This window comes from Puntigrus tetrazona, chromosome 2 (assembly GCF_018831695.1).
Source record: "Puntigrus tetrazona isolate hp1 chromosome 2, ASM1883169v1, whole genome shotgun sequence".
Lineage (NCBI taxonomy): Eukaryota > Metazoa > Chordata > Actinopteri > Cypriniformes > Cyprinidae > Puntigrus > Puntigrus tetrazona.
The window spans coordinates 17,473,538-17,499,950 of record NC_056700.1 but is presented as its reverse complement, the minus strand read 5'-3'; the positions used below and the strand labels follow the sequence as shown (position 1 = coordinate 17,499,950).

Below are 26,413 nucleotides of genomic sequence, written 5' to 3'. Positions count from 1 at the left end.
TTAAAAAACTGTTCGCTGAAAGCTTTTTTGGGGAACACGGAATACTGTAACTCTTTTTGAATCTTAGATTTTTATCGTTCACATAAAAAGGATGTCAGTGAATATTTTCACACACAGACTCTCAGCATGAGTCATGTCCATCAGCGTCCATTATTAAAGTATTACATATTCTCACCATGCTCCAAATCAGGGAAAACTACTTATGAGGCATTTGTGTGGATGAGAGAGAGAGAGAGGGAGGGAGAGAAGGAGAGGAAAACTTAGCGAGAAAATCCACTTCCTTATTTCTGACCCCTGGGTCATTATTCAGTGACTTTTTTCCCATGAGTAACATAAGCTTCTTCAAGCTCTCATGGCTGATTTCACTGGAGCACCAGAGTGAGCAGCTCAATCACTGCTTCGCATGAAGTTTATAGTAACTCGGATTTGCATATATGTCATTATGACGTGTTTGGAGGCTGTGTGGGAACTGGGAACCAAACGTACTAGCTTTCTTTGTTGTCCACAGGATGGCAACATTCTCCCACAAACGTGCTTTTGGTCTCGCGCATGTGAAGACTGCACGGATTGCCGCTGATGAAAAGCTCACGCGTAACAACTCTGATATTTTTATAGCTTGATTATAAACGCGCGGCCTCGTAATCAAGCCACGTGCTTAAGTCCGTGAGATCACATTTTTAAAAAGGCTTATATTCTTTGTCTTCTATTCTGTTCCGGAGTTGTGGCTATTCATATCACTAAATTAAATGGGAATATAATTCCAGCGCTGATGAATGCCAGACGGATGCCTTGGTCAATCAACTTTATCAAGCAACAGATGCCACGAAAAGCTCGCTTCCAAGCGTCAAACACGAGGCGAGCTTTAAAATAAGACAAAAGATAATTATTGTGAGAATTGTCAGAGAGAGAGAGAGAGAGAGAGAGAGAGAGAGAGAGAGAGAGAGAGAGAGAGAGAGAGAGAGAGAGAGAGAGAGAGAGAGCGTGTTTATTTAAGTTTTTCATCTCCCGTCTCAGACAGAGTGCAGACTACAGAGGATAATGAGAAACAGATCTTACAGTGGGAGGGAAAGGAGGGAGAACTGGGATAAAGAGTTGGGGAGAAGGAAGGGGAGGGACAAAGTACGGGGAAAGTATGATGAGAGAGAGAGAGAGAGAGAGAGAGAGAGAGAGAGAGAGAGAGAGGGATTGACTGCCGTTATGGCGTCACGGATGGATCAGCCGTCAGCATCAGTGTCTTGTCTGAAACAAAAATAGCCGCGGTGTTAAGCGTGTGGAAAACGAATGAAATATGCTTTTCTCAGAACCTGTTTGCCAGACAAGGCTTTCACTGGTGCCTGTCCAGGGAATTCTCTATTGGACAGAAGAGAGAGTGTTTCTGCTTTTAAAAAAATGTGCGTTGGAATAGATTCTTGCGGGTATCATAAAGTTATACTTCACTCTAAAATATGTAGCTGCGCTCACTGGCCAATCAACACTTTGCAGCAAAAGCGGGCATGTAAAGCTAAGAGGGGGGTCTGTTGATTGACAGGTCTGAGAGCCAATAGGGAGAGAGTAACGGTACTGAAGAACCCACCCAAAGGCAATTAAGGGTAAAGAACGAAAAAGAACTTGATATAACTTTTTTTGCTCTATGGCGGTGGAGGAGTTATGGTATGAATGTAAATTCAACGAATATTTGGTACCGACCGTATACGTATGTGGGACTTGAGACTGTGAACATGGCCGGTTCTGAACGATGGAAGTTCGTGAGATGAAGTTATAATAACCGACTGTCACGGAAATCGCAAGAGAATCTGGGAAGAGAAAAAAAAAGTCGAGAAAAAGATGAGCAGCTGATAAACTGCAAGAGCGACGCGGAGATGAGAAAATGATCCATGCAAATGTGCTACTTCGGCTTGAGGATAACTTTTAATTCTTTAGCGTGATAAAAGGAAGGCGCACGAAGAGAGAAAGCGGATTCGAGGAAAGTGACATTCTGGAAGGGCTGTATGACTCCCATGAGTTTTCAACGGAGCCGAAGTTGAGAAGCGAGAGGGGGTCAGTGATATATCTGTAGCCGGTCTCGGTCGTACTTTTCTCGGAGTGAGAGATGGGGGCCGCGCCGGGCTCGGGATGGGAGGAGGGAGAGTTCGAGTTCAAGCTCGTGTTCGAGGAGGATCCGCCGCGACAGAGCCGCTGCGGCCCAGAAGACACCGAGAGCGGCCAGACGCACCGTGAGCCTGCCGGTATGAGCGGTCCGATGACAGATGGAAAGAGTGGAGAAGCTGTGCTCATAGGTCTGGGCTGGTAACCGGTGTTCTAGGTTTAAACGAGAAGCGTAAATAAATGATCACTGTTGTCCTTTTGAGCAGTCAGATTGCTTTAGGGCGCTGTATTTATAACAAGTAGATCTGGGTAAATGATCGGCGATTCATTAATGATATCAGAGTCCTATAGAATATGCACATAACAAATGAATATAAATATATTTTACCAGTACATAATTGGTCAAAGACATGACGATAATGTTTTCTTCGTGCGATTCTGCCGAAAAAAAGGCAAGCTTTTCAGTTTCTGAATTATTAAAAGTAATTTCTGACATTTTAAAGATGTTATTAAGATGGAATATTTTTATCTATTATATATATTTTTTTTCTTTAAAGCGTGCAGTTAAGCTGTTTTTCTTTAAAATATTATTAACATAAAAAACTTATCTCGCAAATCAGCAATTGAAGCCATTTTGTTGTCACGTGACTAAAAAAAACATAAACAGAAAGGACAATCCGTGGTCTGTCCAGGTCATTAAGTTTGTTTAAAAATCACACATGAATGCAATTTAATAATAAGGAACGATTTCTAAAAAAAAAACCTTAAGGACATCTTTATATTAAATGGTAATTTTCATATATGTTTCAGTTCTTATTAAAATAGTAAGTTATGGACTAGTTTATTCAAGGTGGAGTATTTTTTACCTGATGATGATAGTTACACTATATATATATATATATATATATATATATATATATATATATATATATATATATATATATATATATATTTTTTTTTTTTTTTTTTTTTTTTTTTTTTTTATTTTTTTTATTTTTTTGCCGTTGTATATATATGCCGTTGTATATATATTCATTTTTGCCGTTGTTAGATTTGTAGGTGTTAGATAATTAAAAAAATAAATGTATATATATGAAACTAATATTAATTCAAAGAAGTTGATCTTGTGTTTTGAGCTTTGATTTCACTTTTATCTCATCTTGGACATCCTTCTTTTATTTGCATTTTGGCCCATAGGCAGAACACTGATTATTTTTGGGAGACTTTGAATGTCTTTACTTTGAATGTCTAAATAGGCACAATCTTAAATGTCTTTAAGGAATGCTTACATGTTCATGGAGTCTGACTCACTGCCCATGTAACTAAGTTTTATCCGCTGAAGTGTGCGTGTGTTTATGGGTAAGTGTGGAGCACAGCGCAATGTGTTTTTAATCAGCTGTGCGTGTGAGCAGAGTTAACAGCTGCCATCTGGACCCGAACCCTCAATCTCTGTTTACTGAGCATGCATTTGGATACCTCCCTCCAATATTCCCTCCTTTTCTCTGCCCTGTTTTCCCCTCCTGGCACACATTCTGTTGTACACCCACCCTCCGCCTTCATTCTGGTGTGAAGTTGTAGAAACATGCACTTCAGGTTTCTGTCCACTCTGCATCACTTTGCTGCTTTTTAGCCACAATAACTTTCTTCAGATATTTACTATGTTCTTAAGTGCTGCCATACTTGATTATTTACTTACTTGTGCCCTTTATCACATCAACAAATTAAGGAAGTTGAACGTCCTGTGTAGGTCCTGAACAGTTTAAGCACTACCTATATGGTATTATATACCATAGTACCACAGTTTACCATTACAGTAGAGCAGTGACTGCAAACATGGGCCTTTTCCAGTGAAACATTGATTTTAAAATAGCTTTTATAATATCTGTAATATTCTATCAATCGAATATTGTTTTTTAAAGAAATGTTTTAATTCATTGTATTAATTAAATAATAATTAACAAAACAAATTATGTTTTATGAATATATGTTGGCCTAAAATATCATTATAATTAAAATTTTAATATTCATAGTTATGTTGTACATTAATATCTGCATATTTGGTATTGCAGCAATGTGAAGCAAGTTAGCTCAAAAATCCTAATGAAAAAGTAATAATAAGAATAAATATCAAATAAAGAGCTACCTTAGTTTTTAAAAAAAAAATAGAAATATCTGAAGAACCTAGCATTTTTGCTATGCTAATGTTTTGGTGTGGCAGATTGTAGTTTTGAGATTTGAGATTTTGGACATCAACCCATTTGGAAAACCGTGTGGATGTTTTCTGAGGTAAACAAGTCTGTGTGTACTTGTGGATATAATAAATGACGTCTCCACAAAGGCTTCCCTGTGTTTGTTATGATTTTCCAATGAGAGGCCTCGTGTCTCATGTTTCAGCAATTGTTTATCCCATATGCATATGCTTGCAGCTTGTGATTTACCATATACAATAATCAGTTTTTTTTTTTCTTTGTTACAGAAACCCACTTGACTTCCGCACAGGCTGGCCAACCCATGGGTATCCCACAGTCAGGCAGTCGCAGGGCTGGGATGCATTCCCCACCCCCCAGACGGGCATTAGTCAGGGAGTTTAGTGGGACTTACGAGAGTCTGCCAGCAAGATCAATACAGGTGGGAGGCACATTTGTAGATTTCTAGAACATCCTGATACAAAGATCATGTTACACATTGTGATTAATTATGGGGAAATAAATCCAGAGGTCTGGTTTTAATTTCAGGAGTTCGTTTTTGTTGCCCAGTAATGTTTATTGTGAGCAGAATCGGTTGCCATGAGCTGTTGTGCATATTTTGTTTTTGGCACAAAAGACCTGCAAATAAATGTTGGAGTTCAATTAAATTTAAGTATCCTTCAGCATTTAAAGTCAACCAAAATCAAAACTAAAAGCGACTATATTTATTTATTACCTGTTTTTGGCCATCATTCATCTGTAAAATATATATATATATAAAAAAAGAATTTCATTATTAGGGATAAGGTCAATTAATTTTTCTTTGAATTCTTGTTTAAAATTAAAAATACAGAAACAGGGTGTGGAATCATTAAAAATCTAATGATTCAAGTCTTTCTTTTGATTCCTCAGTTCAATTGCGGTTACTTAATGGTCCCATTAATGGCTCTTTTAGTTTTTTATGGACAAAGCATTTTGGAAAAAAGAAATGCAAGTCCACTGCCACGTGATATAAAAAAATGATTATTTTTTATTTCTTAAAATGATAAGTACATTTAAATCAGGTGTTGCAAAATATTTTTTTAACTCGTATTAAACTACACATTATCAAATGGACAGTATTGTTAACTAAAACTTTTATGAATAATTTGTATTATTTAAAGTGACATTAAAGCTGAAATTAAATCATTAAAAAGTCATAAAAATTTTAATGTTATAGGAAATTTTTAAACAAAAAAAACAGAATGATTACAATGTAAACAGAAATTAAAATGAAAAACAAATGCTGATTCAAAACATTAATAAATTCTTTTGTAGTAGATAAATCCAGCAGTGTACAGGCAGTAAGATTTATGCTTCATTTACTAAAAATAACTGATAATGATAATAAACGACCAACTAATTGACAAGAGTCTTGTTCAGAAGTCAAGGCTACAATGATTGTTTTGTATGTTGGTTCAGTAATATCACACTGTAGGATCAGTACTATCACAATTATGTATTTTTTAACACACAGTGATATCACACCCTCTTGTTTTTCTGTTTTAGGTATCAGAGTCTAGAGTGCTTGAGTGCCCAAGCATCCAGATCACCACTATCTCCCCTGAAGATGACTCAGGTCCAGCAGGGGGAAGTTGCTGGGACGGGAGTGGTGGCTGGGACAGGGAGCGTCTATACCTGCCCCTGCTGGACTCTTACCGTGACGTCATGACAGGGGCAGGTTCCCTCAGTCCCAGCCCCAGCCCTGCTTCCAGTTCCTCATCTCGCGGGTGGCTAAGTCCAGCTTCCAGCTGTGATTCACTCCTGGTGGAGGAGGACGAGCTCAACGAAGCTGCTGCCCACTTCTGCCTATCGCCCTCCTCACGCCCCACGTCTCCTGGGGGCAAAAAGCGCAGGAATTCCCCACTGGCCTCCCCCAGCACCTCCCGCAGAAGCAGCTACTCCGAGGATATCTCTTCCCTCCCGGACACGGGAGAAACCTCGGCTCAGTCTCAGGCTCCAGCGAGCTGTGAGCTCAACATCCCACAGAAGACCAGGAAGACCTCTCTGGAACAGGTGATCCTTTTGAAATATGGCTGTTCAACTTACTGATAGATTATTCTTGGTAATTGAATGAAGAGATCGCTCATATTAAGTCATATGATAATGTTGGTGTGTTTATGGGTTTGGATAATCCAGATGTCATCAAGAGACATCGAACCAGAGCTGACCCCCATTCAGACCTCTCCCTGCCCCCACCCAGAGATTGCTCAGATGAGAAGGGAGCCCCCCACGATAGGGATGGACTACCTGTCTGTGCCTCCTGCACTGGGCTGGGGCAGAACCAGGGCCAGTGCTCACAGTCCTCTCTTTAGGTTTGCACACGACTTCTTACTCCATAATGTGAATTATGCACTGAATACTGGCTAACAATTAAAATTGCATGTAAATAGAATGTGCAAAAGAAGGCAAAAATTTCAAGAGCAATATGACACATTGACCTGATCATGTTATCACTACATTTTTAATTCATTAAATTAAGTTGTATTAATGTATTAATGTAAACAAAATATATGTACACTTTAAATCTATTATGTGTGTGTTTGTGTATATTATATATGAAGAGTCAATTAGCAAAACCAGATAACTTTTACATAACAATTTTCAATAATCATGTCGTTCATTGTACAAGAAAACAGTCTAATGTGTAGTTCACATTTGAGGCATACATTTTATAGTTTTAGCTTGTTTATTTTCATCTAAAAATATGGCACATGGTTGCTAGATATACATTATTCAATGTAAATTGTGATAATTGTAATTAATAATCGCAATTACAGTTTCAATGGAATAATCAACAATGATTTCTCTTATAATCATGCAGCCCTATTAATTAGGATAAAAAAAACAAAACAAATACAGCTAACACAATAAACACTATAGAAACATGATAACATACATTTTGGGGAAAAAAAGAGTTATCTGTTTTTACAAAAAAGTATATATACTGATTATTTATTTGATAAGACTTTCGAAAGTTATGAGTTTTATTTCCAAGTTGATATTTTCTAAATTAAACATGCAGTATTCTGTGGTCATTCGATAAAAATATCGGTATGAAACACTAATCATGGAATGAAGCATTCTGTTTAGCTCGCTAAACTGTTTTAGTTTTATTTTCTGATTTAAATCAGAACGATGCTGATCTTTGACTTCTAACCTCGCGTTGTCTCTGCTTCCTTAATCCTGCTCCAGATCTAATGCACTGCCGCCACTTGACTGGCCGCTGCCTTCACAGTTTGACCAGTACGAACTGCGCATTGAAGTACAACCCAGACCGCACCATCGCGCGCATTATGAAACTGAAGGAAGTCGAGGAGCTGTAAAGGCATCACCTGGAGGCCATCCAGTAGTGAAGGTGAAGGTCATAAGCTATAATGTACAGTCCTGTGCAGTAGGTGCTGTTACTTCATAATTGACCCTTCCAAAGAGCCGCCCCTTTAGTTACTGTTGTTGTGTCCGCCAAGCCATCTCAAGACAGAGCAGGTTACTTTTGCTATGAAAAAAGCCTCTGCTTTAAGATTTTGTCATTTTATAAGAAATTCTAACAATAAATGAAGTCATGCAGTCAATGAGTTATGACAGATCGCTGTAGAGATTCAAGAGGCATGTGAATCAATCATTTCTTCTTCTTTACTAGTTATAGCACAAAATAAACATGAATGAACATAAGGCATTTTATTTCAAGCGACGTCTACCGATGTTAATCTCTACGGTCTGATTTGTTTTTTGGAAATATGTCAGATTGCCTGTCAAACTCCCTGGGTAGGAACTATATTGTGACTTGATGTATTATTTACTCGTATTACTAAATTTTAATTTTACATTGTTTATTGGTCTGTAGTACAATAAACTGTAAATGAAAAAATATGCCAATAAATACAGCAATAGAAAAGGTATGATCTCTGTGGACTTTCACATATTTGGAAACATTTACATTTAGTCATTTAGCAGATGCTTTTATCTAAAGCGACTTATAAATGAGGACTATTCAAAAAAAAACTTAGGAAAGATAGTGTTAATGGGTTTTTAAGAAAACAAGCCGTAAATGAATAGAGTGGAAGTATAAAAGGGACAAGTTTTTTATGAATAGAATTGGAATAGAGAGTGCTAGAATTAGAGGGTCAAATAAAGATGGAAGAAATCTGTTTTTAACCAATTCTTGACTCAGATGCTCGGATTGAGTTGGGCAGGTAATCTGAAAACTCAGCCACTGTTTCCAAAGAGAAGAGAGAAAACACTGAAATGACTTAAAGTAAAATCATTTCTTTAACTAATTGAATCGATTATTGCTCTTTTCTCTCTGTCGTCCAGCTGGTGGGTTACACTGAAAGGCAGCCGCTCTCCTTACAGGTGTTTGTAGGAACTGCCGACGACAGATCGATACGTCCTCATCCTTTTTATCAAATACACAGGTAAAAGCCTTGACATTTCAAGATATTAAACAAAATATTTTTGGTATATCCGTGGCTTCGCATGAGAAATACTTCTCTCCACACAGAGTAACAGGGAAGATGGTAGGCACGGCTAGCCAGGAGAGCATCCAGGCTGGCACCAAACTCCTGGACATCCCCCTCAACCCAGAGAACAGCATGACTGCCCTGTAAGACTCCTGAGCCCTGCTTGTACGCCGTAAACACCTCAGTAAGTGATCGTACATGAATCCCTGTGTTTCCTTCTCAGCATTGACTGTGCAGGTATTCTTAAGCTGAGGAACTCGGACATTGAACTCCGGAAAGGAGAGACAGACGTAGGGAGAAAGAACACACGAGTGCGCCTGGTGTTCCGCACACACCTTCCTCTGTCTCCACCCATCGTCCCTCCAGGACGAGTCTTAGCCCTGCAGGTGGCCTCTTTACCCATTGAATGCTGTAAGTGTTGCCTCTTCACGATTATGCTTGTTTAACTGCAGCTCCTATGTATAATCGGTCTCTTTTTGATCTAAATTTCTGCCTGCAGCACAGCGCTCTGCACAGGAGCTTCCCGTAGTGGAGTCTATCAGTCTTACTTCCTGTTCAACAGAAGGAGGCGAGGAACTACTTCTAGGTGGGACCAACTTTCTACCCACCTCCAGAGTTTTCTTCATGGAGAGAGGATCAGGTATTGTAGTCTGCCTAGATTCGTGCACAATACCAGAAAAGCTGTTCTCTTCTATTCTTCAAGGAGTCTGGTGGCTTTATCATCCAATAAAATTATGATTTTAATATAATTTAATGATTTTAATCTTTGTTAATGTTAGTAAATAAAAATACAGTCTGTTTATTGTTTGTTCATGTTAGTTCATAGTGCATTAACTAATGTTAAAAAACTTTTTAAATATAAATTTGATATATATTAATATGATTTTGCTGAAATTAACATTAACTAAGACTAATAAATGTGGTAAAATTACTGTTCATTAGTAGTTCGTGTTAACCAGTGTAGTTAAGTAATGTTAACTAATGAAACTTATTGTAAAGGTTTACCATATTACAAAATGTTTCTTGAGTATCAAATCAGTATATTAGAATAATATCTGAAGGATCATGTGACACTGAAGTATAAAATAAATTCAGCATTTTTTTAAACAAAAATTAAATGCTTCTTTTGAAAAAACATTACTTACTAAATTAAATAAAAATTCTCTGACCCCAAACGTGCAAAAGAGGGAACTGACATTATATCACAGAATCAGTGTAATATGTTGTATTTATAACTTTTTTATTACTACTTTTCAAGATGGCAAAGTCCAGTGGGAGGAGGAGGCACATGTGGACAGGGACAAAAGCAATGAGGTAAATTACCAAAAACCTATTAAGACATTCACTGTTTTCATTTAGACTGTGTGTAAATTGAAAATAAATGAACCAATTATGTCTGTATTTTCCTATGGTGCAGAATTTGCTGTGTGTTCGAGTACCAGCCTATAACGATCTTTCGCTGAACCACCCAGTGTCTGTCTGTCTGTATGTGTCCAATGGCAAGAGGAAGAGGAGCAGCACACACTGCTTTAAATATCTGCCCAGTAAGTGTTCCACAGACAATCATTAGCTATATTTTATGTGGGAGATTTTCTCTGCACATGGTATTTATCTGTGCTGTTGACAAGAAATGCAAAATATATCTTTTGCATGTTGCATGTAATAAAGAACAGATTCTCTTTCATAAACTAAAGGTACGTTCAGCCCAAGCATCATATGCTGCTTTGATCTCCAATAAAATGTTTCAGTTAGCTTCACAGAACAGCAGTTTTACCATTTTGTTCTTTTATGTCTTTTAATAAACTATTTCTATTTTTTAAGGATGTATTAAATTGATCAAAAGTGAAAGTAAAGATTATTATATTATATTATATTGCACAAGATTTCATATTTAAATAAATGCTGTTCTTTTAAAGATTTTATTCATCAAAGAATCCAGAAAAAAATGCATCTATTTCTACAAAAATATTAAACAGCACAACTGTTTTCAATGCTTATAATAATTAGAAATATTTCTTGAGCATAAAAGAAGCATAATTAAAAAATTCTGAAGGGTCGCACTGAAGAGGTTAATAAAATGTCTATTAAAATAAACAGTTATTTTAAATTGTAAAAATATTTTACAATATTATATTAGGTTTAACTATATTTCTTTTAATGAATTAAATGCAGCCCTGATAAGATATATTAAACATTCTTACAGATCCCAGTCTTTTGAATGGTAGTACAATAATTATAAACAATTATTAAATATTACATTTAAGTAAATATACAACAATTAAAATAATTAGATATTTTTTCATTTATAATTGGATATATCTTGTAACATTTAATGTATGTAATGTATTTAGTGTATACAATATGATTATTATGTCACGGTACATCTGTAAAGTCATGCATCTTATGTTTTCTAGTCATGTTTAAAGAAGAAGATCCGCTGCTGTCCCGTCCCTCCATCTTGCCCCTGGAAGGGGTGACACTTTGCCCCATGGGAAGCGGCAGCACTGTTGACATGAGGTCAGACCTATCCGCAGATGACAGAAGCTTGTCTTTCCACCTGCCTCCATATCCCAACGAGTACTCTTACTCCTCGCATGGCTACCAGGAGGACTACTGCCGCAAACCGGAGGTCGCTGAGGACGGTGGAGGTCGAGGTGCCCTGACTGAAAGGCATCCCAGCTTTGAGAGCCTGGAGCTGGGCTTCACAGAGCTTCTTCCTCCCATGTACCCAAGAGCCTCACAGCCTCTTTCTCCTTCCCCATCTCCTTCTCCGTGGCTCGACTCTCCTTATCTGTCCTCTTCACCTTCTCCCTCACACTCTTGCTCTCTGAGCCCATTCCCTGCAAGTAGTCCAATCTCTACCTCGCCCCTTCCTCCGCTCTCTCACTCCCCGTATCCACACTGTCCTTGCCCCCAAGAGATGTGCTCCTCGCCTCCGTCAAACACTAGCCACTATCACGACCTGTGCCCACCTCCATATGGCCAGTATGAGAGCTGGGAGCACCAGATGCGTCCCTCTGAAAGAGACACAGGCCCTGGTCTGAAGCTGGAGGGACCACCAGATTTCTCGGGCCCAACACCTATGCAGCATATTACACTAGAGGAAGGTGGGTATGATTGTACCATCATTAAAATTCAGAATGATGAGGCAATAATTATTTTTATATTATTTATATAATTATTTTTATATTATTAATATAATTATTTTCATATTATCTAATAAATTGCTCATATTAAAGTCCGGCACTACTTTGTCTAAATATAAATAAATAAATAAATAAATCACTAAAAACTAAAATCTGTTTTACATTTTTTTAAAGATGTTAGTTTTATTTATAATTGTTATGTTTGTTATTATAATTTTTATATGTATATATTTATGTTTTATATATATATATATATATATATATATATATATATATATATATATATATATATATATATATATATATATATATATACATTTATACATATACATATATATGTATAAATATATTTGTAAATTCTTTTTCAAATCTATTTATCAGAGAAAAAGGGTGTAAACTATTGTAAATCCAAAACTTTTAAATGGTGGTAAAATTACATTGAATAATTATTTAATATATCTAATTCTTTTCTCAAAAAATACAAATTAATAATTTTAAATGTTACAAGTGAATTTAGGCATCTTAACATTACAGTGTGTGGATTTTTATTGTAAGATTTCTTTTGTGTGAACTTACTGATCTGTATCCATCAATTAAATTATTTCTACCACAATTTCTCATCCCCACAGTGACTGAATTCATTGGAGAGGATATAAGATCCTTTCAGATGGGGTCACACATGGATAGTCGACCTGGATGACAACATTCTCTCAGTAATAGTCCAGTGATAATCTGTGTATAGTTACTATCATATCAACATTTTATGTATAATTTTTATTTGAATTATGGTATATTGCTAAAATGTGGCAATAATAATAAATACTGTGCTACTTAAGTGGTGAATCTGTGGTAAAAAATAAATAAATAAATAAAAAAAAAAGAAGGCAGGTATACAGTTGTAAGTATGTAACTGTAACTGCTTCCTGGCTGCATATTTGAATGGAACTAATGTTTTTAATCTGTATGCAAAATAAATTATCATTATATTGAATTTGTATGTTTTGATCCACTAATATGTATAACTGGTCATTTAATGAACATGTAATGTAATCTAACAACATGCTTATCTATTCCCTCTTTTATCTGAGAAACTGATTGCATTTTTGACTTGATATCTGTGGGATCACTCAGCATGTCCTTTGTACACAGTGTCTTAGTAGCTTAAAAGTGACTTCACCCCTGCTCCCACGCAGGAAATATTACAACTCTTTCAGAGATGTAAACAAGTGTAACGGCAGAACATCAGAACGTTTATAATAATTAGGCTAAAAGCAGGTTATTTTCACAGTGAACTGTCAGAAAGCAATGTGGACGTATTGTGACTGGTTTAGCTAGGCGGTTGGTTGACTAGCGTTTATGAAGTGGCATTGCTTGGACGACAGGAGGATCTCTGCCCCCTACTGGAAATGTGTTTTCACTTATCGTTTTTATTAAATTCGTGCTTTTAACACACAAAGGACCAACAACAATGCTTGTTGCTTATTCCATTTCAACTAAAAAAGCCCGCTATGGTCGCGGCACCTCGATGAAGTGACTGAATTAAGGTAAGTACGAGATACTCGATTAGCTTACTCATGAAATCTAATTTACAAGGTAGTTTAAACATTTTAAAAGCTATAATGGTATTTTTGTGTGTACGAACACAAGAACTGTTCACAACCTTCCCATAAAGTCTTGTAAAATACATTTAGTCCCATGACATCTTATTACGCCATGCTTAACAGCGGCCAAGTCTACTTTGAATGTTTCAGTAAGAGAGGGCAATGGGTGAGAGGCTAAGTCAGGAACATTTCATTATAGCCGTGAAGCGATGAACGTGAAACGGTTCAAAACATAGCTGGACTAAAATGAGCTTGGTTTAGATGAAAGGTTTAGCAAAAAAATATATAAAGCGACATTCAATGAAAGCTGACCTTTAAAAAATCTGGATTTAATAACCCCGAGTTGCAGCTGACAAGCAAATAGTTTCATCCTCGTTGTAAATCAGTGTAATTAATCTGAATCACCTCAGTAACTATGCGAAAATATGTCTTGTGGGAATGTTGTGTTGTTTCCAAAATAAGCAGGACTGCATCTTGGTGCACTGCCAAATAGCAGCATATTTTAAGCCTGAAACTGGTGCTGGTAGTTTAACATGGTGAAACCACACTGGTGAGGTTATAAACTATGTTTAGACCCGGATGTGATTCAAAGTTAGTTTCTTACGGCTGTCCTAGACATAATCGATTCAGTTTATCGGTGCCCTCTCCTAAGAACTTGGAAAAACTGCATTCACAAAGTCCTTCATCCAGAACAGTGCCTTTTTCTGTATTCCACTTATTTTGGCACTCTTAACACACACAAAAAAAAAAAAAAAAATTAGTTAATGTATTACAGTCATTTTTAAACAGTGATCATATGATACTGCACTGCAGATTCAGAGGAAAAGCAACAACAAAACTTCAGAGAAATACTGCTAGAGTTCTGACGTTACGTTTAGTAGTAGTTTTATCGTTGCTTTCCACTCAAGGCCTGCTTTTAACACTTTTAGCCACCAGAGGTCGCTCTTTCTTTAATTTTGCTGTCAAAGTTATTTATTTGCGTACGTGTACTGTTACAAACTAGATGTCATCAAATACCAAAGGATAGACTCTAGGGCGTGAAGAACGAGGTTGTCTCAGGCAAATATAATGGTAAAAATGTATTTTATTTGGATTGTTACAGCGTTTTTGTTTTGTTTTGGTAGTTTTTTTTTTTTTTTTTTTTTTTTTTTTAGAGCTCACAGAGAATGAAAGCGTAAAAGGCATTCACACAATATTATCCTCAAGGGACATTCCACAGACAGAAATAACAGCAATTTACTGTGTCAAATTATCAGAGATAGAAGTACAATATATTATTAGAGGTTTTCAATGTAACTGTGGCTTTGCATATTTATAAACATAAACTGATATAAAAATGTTGATATAGGCCTATGCACATACAACACACATTTCTTATTTTAAATTACTTTAACTTGATGTACTTAAACTGAAACAATGTTTATTTGAATAGAAAAAACAACAAAAATGATAAAAACACACAACAAAGTTATTAAAACATAAATATAACTAAAGTTATGAAGCAGATACAATGAAATAAAATCTAATTCAAAATATTAACAAAAAACGCTATTTCAGTGATACTAGAATAACAACGGAAGCAAAGCCACTATAATTATACAAATATTACTGTATTTTTTATTTCTATATTTTATATTTGATATCTTCAGTCTTTCCTAATAAGCAATGCCAAATGGGCCTAGCCCTACTCCAACTGACACAGCTTGACTGAGGCGTCATAGCATGAAAACTCGAAGCCAGGGTAGAGCGGCTGTGTGAATGTGGTGTGAACTCTGTGCAGGAGGGTCATTGAGCCATCAATGCTGTAAAACGCCAGTGTCCCGGCCCTGTGATCCAGATATATGCCTATCTTTGACGAGCCAGGCTCTGAGATCTTACTGACAATCCCGTTGTGCCAGAAAGCGTAACCTTTCCTGCAGCAGAACAAACTCCAGGATTTGTCATTGTGACCGAAGTGAGCTTCGCTGCTTTCCCCTTTCCTGGCAATGTTTTTGTATGCGACTGCAATGTTTACACCCATCCCACTCCATTCCACCTCCCAGTAGCTGCAGCCTGTCAGGCCCTCCGTACCCAGCACCTGGCACCAGTAATCAAAGCGCTCCGGGTGGTCGGGACAGGACTGCACTCGGCTCCGAACGGCCACTTCTTTGTTCCCCTTGGACAAACTAAGATCCTTGTGGGCTGTTAAAGGATTTAGTTGCAGGGGGCAGGAATCTGAGTAATGGAAGGAGGATAAGAGATCAAGGGTGTTTATTCATGGTGTATCATGTTCATATCATTTTCATCTTGAGCCATGATTAAATAAATACATATCAGCTGAGAACACTAACATCTACACTAACATCTACAGTAACATTCAAAACTCTGGGCTTTGTAAAATTGAATTTAGCATAGAAGTATATACTGTTATTCAGCAGGAATGCACTTGTGATTAAAATTGACTGTAAGGACTGTCTACATTGTTACATTAAAAATGAATAATAATAAAAAAAAAGAAACGTAACTGTTCTCATCACTGATAATAAACAAAAATGTTTCTTGAGCATCAAATCAAAATATTAGAATAATTCCTGAAGGATCATGTGACACCGAAGACTCAAATAATGGCTAATGAAAATTTAGTTTTGTCATCCCTTTTACAATATTTCACAATATTTCCATTTTACTGTACTTGCAGCCCTGCATGATGAGTATAAGAGAGTCCTTTTAAAAACTTTTGAACGGTAATATTATTTAACAGTGAGTGACCATCTTTATTGATTTGTTCAAAACATTCATTTAGAAATAAAACAAGCGACTCTCATCATGAGTGAGTCATTTATTCTTTCACTCAATGATTCATTCAAAACGTTATTGTCATCATGAGTGAGTCATTTAATCTGAATAATTTAATCGCTCACTCAGCTGATTCATTTAAAACAAAGGATCATTCAAGGAAAAAAACATTACTTTTGTTAAGTAAGTCATTTAATTATTCGCTCAACTAAATCATTCAAAAAAGTTTCATTTGGAACACGGAAGTAACTAGGCCTAAAATAAATACTCATTTCCTATACTGTGAAACTTTTACAGATTTGAATATCAATATGGGTGTGATCGCTTCTTTTCAGAAATTGGAAAAACATAGTTTGTGTTGCTTAATAAGAAATCCATGTTTAAATAGAATCACACATTGTAAGATCAATGCGCACTCTGCATTAGTGCAGTAAACTGACTTACGGTGCAGGAACTCTGGTCTAATTTTGGGCACTGTGCAATGAAGGATCTTCATTGATCTCGCTGGAAAGAAAATAAAAAGCATCTGTACATCACAAGGAAGCGATTTAACAACAAGACAGAAAAAAACAATGAGTAAATCACCTAAAAACTGCTTAGGCAGAAAGATCAGTTTAGGGAGTTTCCCCTCACCTGCTTGATAGATCCTGAGCCATTCCCCTTTAAAGACATCTTCTACCTTCTTCTTTAGAGCAGACACTGCATCGTTCACCTTGCCAAAATCTGAGAGCGTAGCTATTGTGAAGGCTGGGTCAGGAAGGCCAGAAGAGAAGGAATGACAGTTCTGTAAAGAAAGAGATACACACAAATTTGTCAAACGTCTCATTCTGAGCATTTTTTGGGTTATATTTTTCACAGTGAGCACTGCGATCAGGCTTACCTGAAGAACATGAACATGATCTTCAGACTTCAGAAGCATCTCAAGCTCATGATCTCTTTGTTTGAGCTCTGTGATTTCTTGCTCCAGTGTCTGCAACATGCTATCCGCAGCTTTCTCTTGATCTCTGATCAGATCTCTGAATTTACACCTCCTCCTTTCAATAGACTCAATCAACTCAGTAAAGATCTGTTCACCATTTTCCGTAGCAGTCTGTGCAGAGCTCTTTTAGGGCAAACAATTTAAATGAAATTTAATTGAAAATCTGGTATTTTAAAATATTGTATTTGATATTTGTAAATTGCACAGTAAGAAGAAGAGTTGATTGGTTATTAATTTTCAGGTAAAAATTTTTTGGTTAAATAATTAAGGAAATGTCTTACTTTCAGGGCTTCTACAGCCTGTCTGAGCTCCAGTAGGTCCTTCTCTTTAGCATGAATTTTTAGCTTGTATTTCTGTCGAGTCATGCCTAGTTCTTTCTGTGGAGAAACGGAAAGAAAGTATGTTCATAGTAAAAACTGAAATGCTTTAACTGTGTAGAATTAATGTAATGTGATTAATTGGTAACAAAATTATAGTTGCTCAGGATAGTCCTATATTCTACTCCACTGTTTATTTTTATGTGTTACATGAGAATAAACTTTGTCCCTAAGAAATGAGTTCATATTATGAGGATATCTACCAAACTATTCAAAGTAGTTGATCACACAGTCAAAGCGAACAGACCAAGCCTCTCTCCGATTGGTTTATGGTGCAAGATTTTTATCTCTTTCTTCAGATAAAGGGCGCTCTCCTGAACATCTTTTGTGTACACAGGTTGAAATTTGAATGTGAAGCAGGAAACTGTTTTTGTAATATTATTTTAACGTTATAATGTTACACTTATTTACAGGTACTTTTTTGTTCTTGGTTGGAAACTCAAGCGTCATCCTCATCACATCAATTCAATGCCTCTATTCGCTCACATTTTTTCCCAATTACTCTGAACTTTTCTGTACAATGAAAGCTGTTCATATTGAGGTGGAGTGCACTTTGGAAAATGTGCTTTGCCTCAGTGGAAAATGACTTCGGCTACTGAAGGATTCTGAGAATGCTGTAATTTACTACATTTTCCGTCAAAGTTAAGATCCATGACAAAGTTCTTATTAAATGAAAACCATTTAAAGAAAAACAAGGAAATATGATTGTATTTATTTTCTTTACCTGTTTCTTTGTACTTTCCACAGGTGCTGGTACTGTGTCGTGACCTTTATGGTCATCCATCACACACAAAAGACATATGCATTGTTGATCAGTTCGACAATACATCTCCAAATATTTGTCGTGATGAGGACAGATCTTCTCCTGCAGGTTCACGGAGGCTTCAATCAGCTTGTGTTTCTTCAAGGCAGGAGACTTGTAGTGTGCTTGCAGGTGGTTTTGACAGTAAGACGCCAAACAAACCAAACAACTCTTCACAGCTTTTTGTTTGATACTTGTGCAGAAATCACAGGTCATTTCACCTGGCATGCAGTTGTCGTAAATTTGAGAGTTGCCCAGAAGTTCCAGTTTCTTCAGCTTGTCCACCATATCTACCAGTATGGTATTTCTGTTCAAAACAGGCCTAGGGCTAAATGTCTGTCCGCACTGAGGACAGCTGAAAACCCCCAAATGATCATTTTTCTTCCAGTAATCATTAATGCATTCCATGCAGTAGCTGTGCCCACATGGAATGGCCACTGGATCTTTCAGCAAATCCAGGCAAATCGAACAGCAAAACTCTTCTGAATCCAGGAGCCATTCCATTTTGTTCTCTGTTGTAGCAAAACTTGTTAAATGATAATGAAAAGTGGGACCTAGTTTTACACGGATGTTTCTGAGCCACACCCTTCACTTCTTCGTATTTAGATGACAGATAGGTAAATGAGCCTATCTGTTTCACTGATTAAAAATACTGCAGTTTAAGATAAACCATATAGTATATATATACTCTACCCAGCGATTTGACTTTCTGTCACAAAAATTGTGTATAAAGCATAGTTAAAGGATTTAATAATGGATTTGTAACAATGTTGTATCATGTTATGGATGACTACATTGTAAAACATTGCAAGAATTAGAATGGATGGAGGATTCACTGCCTGATCACCTGCTCTAGATGTTTTTCTCAGTAGGTGGTGCCAAGTCATTGACTTTTATTTATTGAAGTGATTTGTTCAAAATGCAACACTCACTATTTTGCTGCATTTTCTAGCCTTTAAATGTATATCAGGTGTACAATCTTTTTTTGTGGTGCATTGTGGGATTGAATGAGTGCACTCGAGAATGTCCACTGTGGTTGGGTCATCACTTAAATGGCTGTCCCCTCTAATGGTGCCCTATTAGAGGCTATAGGGGTGATTTCAGATTCAGCCACTGAGTGCATCCGGAAAACGGAGGCATGTCTAAATCCAGTGTTAGCTTCCCTTCCCATCTGGCCGTACTGCATTCACCATGTTGTTATTGTCACCTGACCTTCCAGCGTCAGATGCATCAAGCCACTGCCATTCATAAATATTGAAGAGGAAGTAGGTCATCCGAAAACGGACTTGTTGTGTTAGCTTCTCATTTCACCATGTTGTTAGTACTGTAAATTCAGGCATATTCATCTTTGAAGAGGAAGTAGGTCATCCGAATACTTTTTTTGCCACATGCTGTTTTGGCAGTCTTTATGACTGGGACTTTCATTCATTGAATTATTCAAAATAGCTGCTTTATTCACAAAGAAAATAAGTAACTGATTTCATGTGAGTCATTGAATGATTCAGTTAAATGATTTACAATACCCAGATTCATTCAAGAATCTGAAACATCCTTGCAACAGAATCCCAGATGAGTACCTGCAGGGATTTCATATTTTAAAATTATTCCATATGAACGACGCCAGTCCTTCAGATTTTCTAACTCTTGCGTGATTATTGTCTATTTAGCAGTTGTTTGGCCATCCCTCAAGCCGAGTGCTTCACACAGGCAATATGCACCAACACACTCATGTACGAAGCCCGACACACACAAACACACACACCCAAACATAGTCACCCCATTGGAAGACTATTTAGTTCATTTTTTTAGCTTTGGGACTGTAATATATATATATATATATATATATATATATATATATATATATATATATATATATATATATATATCCTATTATTTATTTTTTTACCTCTTGAACTGAAACTGGACTTTGAGTCTCAAAGTATTATTTTTCCTTTGACTAAAAAATTGTACTAAAAACTAAAAAAAGAGTAATACTGAAACTAGTTGGTTATGTGTATATGGTTATATGCTGGAAACTTTATCATTGTAATTTTGGTTGTGTGTTCCCAATTTTTTTTCTTGAATTCTATAAAAATCTTTAAGTTTTTCAGATCTCAGTGAATTAATTTAATCTTGATTCTTTTCTTCTTTTCCCTTTTATACATTATGCCTTAGTTATTGTGTGGTTGGCATCTTTGTGTATCGGTGGCTTTAACTGGCTGAGTTTTTCTGGGAGATTTAATAATACTATTACTGTATGTAAATTTATATGACTTGACATATTTATGGTCTTGTTTGGCGCCCGAACAAAATATTTTCTCAACTTAACTGAAACTGTTATTTCAAGTTTTTGTTTTTTTTACAGTGTTAGGGCATGTACTGTATGTGAATGTTCCAGAATGTGATTCATTAGTTTAGGGACAGAGAGTCAACAGATGTTCTGTATCTTTTCACACATAACGTAACTTTAAACAAAGAATGAGTAAATGGTAGGTAAGTCTGAATCACAACATACAATAGTAAATGAGGCAAGAGTGCAGATGCGCAGAAATCACGCTTCTTTCTTTTTCATGGCTTTATTCAGAGCTAGATTACACATTCACACAACGCTGCGGTGTGTGCTGTTCTCCTTTTAGCACAGAGGGACTTACAGAGAGAAACACAGTGCCACAAATGCCCTCTCGCTCTTTGATAACACAATGAAAACATTCTCACTTGAGCATCGAGGATTGCGTGACAGTCTGTGACAGGCACATGCAGATCCCAGAGACTTACAGCACAGCAAACAACATTTCGTTTTCTTTCGTATCGTGAGGTGTTTGTGTAACTGATACTGCTGGTGTAGAAGAGAACAGCAACGTTTTTTATAGAAATTTGACAAGAAAAACATCTATAGCATTTGCATATACTTGGCAAATCCACGTGTACACATACAGCAATTATATCCTGTAAATATAAATCCAGTACAATGTGTATATAAGAATAACAATATATTCAATGTCTTCAATGCTTCATGATATGTCCAAATATACATTTATCATCCCTTCATCGCCAATGTGTCTTATGTGACAGACATTATCTTTTAAGATTTAATTTTGTACTTTTCAGCCCACCATATAAATGGTTTGACCTATATGCACCAAACAGCAGTGTTATGTATCAAGTATTACATCACACATATTAAGTGCAACAGTTTATACAATGCTGACTTCCTGAATGAACCGAAGGGTGTTACTGTGTTGATTGAAAGTTTGGCATTCACCCATACTTACTCACAAATATATAGTAGCTATTACAAGAATCCTTCATGCAAAGCAGCACAACGCACAATGAGCAAAAACAATACAAAGTAATATGCATATAACAACAACAGAAAAAGAAAACATTTTTGTCAAGCAAATTAAAGCAATTATATACTTCTATATACTACTGTTTAAAAGTTTGGGGTCAGCTTCATAGTTAATAATAATAGTTAATAATTTTATTACTCAAAGATGAATTACGGTGATAAAAAGTGACAGTAAATATGAATAAATTCTGAAAATGTATAGTTTACACAAAAATATTAGGCAACTTGAATATAGATTAATGTTTCTTGACCATCAAATTGCTATATGGTTTCTGAAGGAGTAGGCCCAATAGAAGCTGAAAAATCACCATGGAAAAATAAAAATATATTAAAATAGCAATAGCTATGTAACATTTTAATGATATTTCACAATATTACTGTTTTCACCCTACTACTTTCAAAAACCTAAAAAAATCTTACCGACCCAAAACATTTGAACAGTAGTGTATGTATAAATATTATTGTTTACTGGTTTATTTTTTTTTACACAGTTAATTTGTCCGTTTGTTACATTTTAAATTTTTGCGTAAACTTTTCAAAGTCTAACTTTTTGTACGCATGATTGCTAAACAAGCATGACAAAAATATAGCTAACAGTCAATATAGTTCATGACCTACCATTTCAACATCGCTACCCCCCGACCCACTTCCCTCTTTCTGCCTTCTATTGTTTTGCCTTCCTCTTGCACTATTCTGTCTTTTCAGTTCCCACTAAAGCCCTTAAACATTAACAAACACTAGCCTGGCTGAGTAAATGAGATCAGCCAGATAAAGAATGAAGTTGAGAGCGCTGAGGACTGAGATGGCCAGCAGCTTGTCCCACGGACACAGGCCGATGCTGGAGCCGCAGATGTTGGGTCTGCGGCTCTGGCCTCCGTGCTTATTGTCGAACTTATAAATGGGCCAGATGATGGTGGCAGACAAATACAAGCCCACAGCCAGGAGGGCGTAACTGGACAGGAAGCGAGCGAAGGAGAAGGGCAGGCAACCTGTGCACTCTCCTACACACATCACAATAACGCCTGCCGACAAGATGAAGCAGATGCAGTACACGGCCAGGCACCAATTGGTCGCTACATTCTGGTTATACGATACGGGCTCACTGATGAAGACGAATATGATGCAGGCGACGAAGGTCTCACACACCTTTAGCAGCCCTGGTGCTGTGGCCATGTAGCCCGCTACTTCTCCTGGACGAGCCTTGCTCAGACTCACCTCGCTTAAGTAGGCGATGGTGGCGAGGCAAGAAAATACGGTAGAAACGATGCGGCAATTTATCATCTCGCTGCGGCCAGCGTAGCCCTTCAGGAAGTACAGGGGGAATATGATCGAGGCGGAGAGGCAGAGGAGGGAGGCGTAGCAGGCGAACGTGATCGGAAAGTTCTTCCATGAGATGGGGGCGCGAGTCTGCAGGCCAAACATTTCCACTAGGATTATCAGAAGAGTTCCAACAAAACTAAAACTCCAGCAGAACACGCACCAGTCACCCGTGCCGTGGGTTAGATTCGCTCCATAAAGAGCCACGCTGAACGCTACGCAGGCGAAAACCATGGCAGCCACACGGGCCCACAGGAGAGGCGAGGAACGCAACACCACCGGCATGATGGGCTCACTAAAGAAGATTTACAGAACAGTTAATGTCAGCTGTGAGTAATGGGTATAGATGTCTGCTTCTGTTAGGGGGCTTCTTGGTTGTCTAGGAGTAAATGAAGAAAGGTAAACAGTCAGTGGTAAGAAAGAATTGTTTACACTTACATAATATTAATAAAACGTCTCAGAACTTTTTCACAGATTCAAAGAATTGTTGACCCAACAACTCTGTCAGTACTTTTTCAGTTTGAGTTACTTTCTTCTTTGGAACGTAATGTGTGTGTTTTCCATGCAATTATGTTTTGGACCATATTTACTTCCATTGTTTGGACAACAAAACAAAATGGAGAGAAAAAAAAAACCTGGAATAGACTACTTAACATTTGCCCAGATTATTGCCTTGATTTGCAGACAAAGTTGTTAGGTTTATATAGTATATGAAGGGCACTATATGTGACCCTGGAACACAAAACCAATCTATATACTAATATATATATATATATATATATATATATATATATATATATATATATATATATATATATATATATATATATATATATATATATTTTATTTTTTTTTATCTTTTTGCATAGATTTCAGTGCCGTTGGTGAACACCAAAACATGTTTCATATTTTGAGCCTATTTTAGAACACATTGTTTTCATTTTGTTGTGCATCTCCTAGCAACCTGGCACATGATTCTATGTGAGTTTGTTGTTCTCAGAACAAACAGAATGTCTGGTGTACGATCCTCGATTGTTTATGTCCATATTTTCATGTAACATCTAGTGTTTTAAAATTTCTTCAGATTATAAATGTCATGTGACTAAATGAGTTGACAGATGATGACCAAATTATGACAGATATGTCATTTTTGGGGAAACTGTCACTATAATATCAAGGCAGAATTTTATTTACTGAGTAATAATACATGCAGAAGTTAGTCTGTGACTACAATAATTTCACTTTGGTCACATGGGTAGTTAAAATTACTCTACAATGTCCAACTGAAACTTGTTGCATAATAAGCCATCATGCAAATCAAAATGGTCACATACTGAATAAATTAGTACTCTACAACAAAATGTCTCTGAGTGTCTTTCAGGATTCCAGACTGGGAGTCAGTGAAATTATCTCCGTAATGTATTCAAGCTATTTAGACAAATGCGGCACAAGCGAGACCTTTACTCAACCCTACAGTCCATCTGTCATCGACCTCTGTAGGAGGAGTCAGATAGGCTAACAATTGGAGCATTGAGACCCTCTCCAGGCCCTCCTACACTGTTCTGTAACAGCCAGGAATACCTCCTTCATCTTGTCGGAGAGGTTCAAGTAAACAATGGAGGCATGCGTGTTTACATTTTCAGGTTAAGTAGATGGAAAAGAACATGGTTGTGAAATAGGGACAAAAAGCATTAAATAAATGGCAAAAAAGAAAGACGCCAGGCAGATGAATTCAAAGCCACATATGGACAGACAGCCAAGGGGTTTGAAAAAGTGTGTCATTTCACCTAACAACGAGCCATATTTTAAACACAGGCGGGAATAGTATAGCTGTGAGTCATTTATCCCTCACTCCCCCCTTTTTTTTCCCGCTCTGCCTCTCTTACACACTTTCTCTGCCTAGTGTCAGATTTTCCAACTTCTGACCTATTCCAGATGTGCTGCGTCCCATCAAACTGCTAAAAGAGAGGGATGTGCCTGGTGTTTTCCACACTGAATTCCCCCAAGCTCTCTTTCCTCACTTACTGTTCTACCCCACGCCCACCTTTCAAAGATTTTCTCTTTTCGTCCTTCTTTAATTCCCATTCAAAATTGGGTAGGCTACTATAGAAACAGTGGAAGGAAACTCCTTGCGTACTCCTTGTCATCCACTCACAGCTATTTAACATGAGATGAAATATTGCTGAACTCAGTGCTATATATGATTACTAATCTTCTGCAACAGAAGTAGCCCATGTGAAGGAAAAAATATATAAAAATAGACCCAAGTAAACACACGCATGTATGTGAAAACAGGACATGGCATGAGGTTGGAAAGCTGGAGACAGAGTAATAGAGAAGGTCACAAGGATGTCTGAGACATGAGGCATAACTCGATTTTCTCCCTTAATATGGTTAATGCAGTTACTTTTCTGTGCAGAAAAAAACTACCTCTGTTAAGACGTTTTACTTGGACAAATAAAGAAAAATATCCTTTATTGACTTCCAATACATTTTAAAGGTTTGCTCTTATGTAACAGACAAGAGTGGAAAACACTAACCTAAACTTAAATGAAAAACATAAAATACCATTTGCTTAATATATGACGGAAGCAAGACATGTAGGGAAAAAATGTATTAAATGAACTGATCGACTAAGTGAAACAGCTAAAACGACAGAACGTCAAAATCCCATTTAGCTCGACATGAGCTCATCATTCAGGCTGCTGTAGTGGGTGTGCCCCTCCACGTGCCGCACCCATAATACAATACAACGATTACTTTAAAATAATAACAATAATAATAAAAATCGCATATTGAAATAAAACGTTCCAAATGTAAATTCTTAGATTTCTGTCTCCGTCACTAGGCTATTTCTATATGTTTAACACGAGCGCAACACGTGAGGGGTGCAAACAGCCTAAAATACAAAAATGTTACATTTTATTTCATTTTAAATGTCACGTTGATCGCTACGGATACACACTATGTGCCAAACTTTAAAGGTTTAAACTAATCACATCAAAGAATTTTATCGCTCTCGGAATTCAGAAATCAATTGAAACTATCTGTAGTTATATAAAGACGTGCGTCGGTATTCAAAGGTAAATATAAAGGTTCCGGATGCTAAAAGAGTCTACTTTCAAAAAGATGAAAACATCCTCTGGCTGTTTCTTACCGGCTAGTCCCGTTATCTTTCTCTCGACGTGCTCAGTCTGAAACAAGTAGGCGCGGTCTTGGATCTGACTTTTCAATCAGTCAGGAGGACACTGTAACCCAGGTTTATGAGGGATACCCTCCACCCTCCCCCCAATCCGC

The 26,413-nt window shown here is 36.9% G+C and overlaps 3 protein-coding genes across 5 annotated transcripts; 1 reads left to right on the top strand and 2 right to left on the bottom strand.

The window, feature by feature from the left end:
* The first annotated feature begins 1,392 nt into the window (after positions 1 to 1,392).
* On the top strand, positions 1,393 to 12,971 carry nfatc4 (nuclear factor of activated T cells 4). Of its 2 annotated transcripts, none has more exons than XM_043223772.1 (13): positions 1,393 to 2,276; positions 4,562 to 4,713; positions 5,820 to 6,326; positions 6,450 to 6,625; positions 7,506 to 7,668; positions 8,625 to 8,725; positions 8,812 to 8,913; positions 8,994 to 9,181; positions 9,270 to 9,410; positions 10,029 to 10,084; positions 10,188 to 10,314; positions 11,185 to 11,877; positions 12,546 to 12,971. In XM_043223772.1, the coding sequence occupies exons 1-13, from the start codon at positions 2,090 to 2,092 to the stop codon at positions 12,614 to 12,616; spliced, it is 2,664 nt and encodes an 887-aa protein (XP_043079707.1). In that variant the 5' UTR covers positions 1,393 to 2,089; the 3' UTR covers positions 12,617 to 12,971. The 2 variants fall into 2 exon arrangements, with proteins under 2 accessions (XP_043079707.1, XP_043079712.1); XM_043223777.1 differs by having other exon boundaries at positions 1,400 to 2,225; positions 12,546 to 12,967.
* A 1,125-nt stretch (positions 12,972 to 14,096) lies between these two features.
* Positions 14,097 to 19,247, bottom strand: ftr66 (finTRIM family, member 66). The gene is made up of 6 exons (XM_043223790.1): positions 18,373 to 19,247; positions 17,553 to 17,648; positions 17,173 to 17,394; positions 16,926 to 17,076; positions 16,737 to 16,796; positions 14,097 to 15,731 (listed from the first exon to the last, which is right to left on the bottom strand). Exons 1-6 carry the CDS (start codon positions 18,952 to 18,954, stop codon positions 15,202 to 15,204), a joined length of 1,641 nt encoding a protein of 546 aa, XP_043079725.1. The 5' UTR covers positions 18,955 to 19,247; the 3' UTR covers positions 14,097 to 15,201.
* A 1,763-nt stretch (positions 19,248 to 21,010) lies between these two features.
* On the bottom strand, positions 21,011 to 26,413 carry myadmb (myeloid associated differentiation marker b). Of its 2 annotated transcripts, none has more exons than XM_043220234.1 (2): positions 26,274 to 26,413; positions 21,011 to 23,495 (listed from the first exon to the last, which is right to left on the bottom strand). In XM_043220234.1, the coding sequence occupies exon 2, from the start codon at positions 23,399 to 23,401 to the stop codon at positions 22,520 to 22,522; it is 882 nt and encodes a 293-aa protein (XP_043076169.1). In that variant the 5' UTR covers positions 23,402 to 23,495; positions 26,274 to 26,413; the 3' UTR covers positions 21,011 to 22,519. The 2 variants fall into 2 exon arrangements, with proteins under 2 accessions (XP_043076169.1, XP_043076177.1); XM_043220242.1 differs by having other exon boundaries at positions 21,011 to 23,411; positions 26,274 to 26,364.

What these genes read in the sequence shown, in the direction of transcription:
- nfatc4 (XM_043223772.1), top strand. Translation starts at nt 2,090, where the DNA reads ATGGGGGCCGCGCCGGGCTCGGGATGGGAGGAGGGAGAGTTCGAGTTC. An exon ending in GGAAGACCTCTCTGGAACAG is followed by an intron (nt 6,327 to 6,449) that starts GTGATCCTTTTG and finishes TGGATAATCCAG; the next exon opens with ATGTCATCAAGAGACATCGA. An exon ending in GAGGCCATCCAGTAGTGAAG is followed by an intron (nt 7,669 to 8,624) that starts GTGAAGGTCATA and finishes TCTGTCGTCCAG; the next exon opens with CTGGTGGGTTACACTGAAAG.
- ftr66 (XM_043223790.1), bottom strand. Translation starts at nt 18,954, where the DNA reads ATGGAATGGCTCCTGGATTCAGAAGAGTTTTGCTGTTCGATTTGCCTG. An exon ending in TGGAAAGTACAAAGAAACAG is followed by an intron (nt 17,649 to 18,372) that starts GTAAAGAAAATA and finishes GTTTCTCCACAG; the next exon opens with AAAGAACTAGGCATGACTCG. An exon ending in AGGCTGTAGAAGCCCTGAAA is followed by an intron (nt 17,395 to 17,552) that starts GTAAGACATTTC and finishes TTGCCCTAAAAG; the next exon opens with AGCTCTGCACAGACTGCTAC.
- myadmb (XM_043220234.1), bottom strand. Translation starts at nt 23,401, where the DNA reads ATGCCGGTGGTGTTGCGTTCCTCGCCTCTCCTGTGGGCCCGTGTGGCT.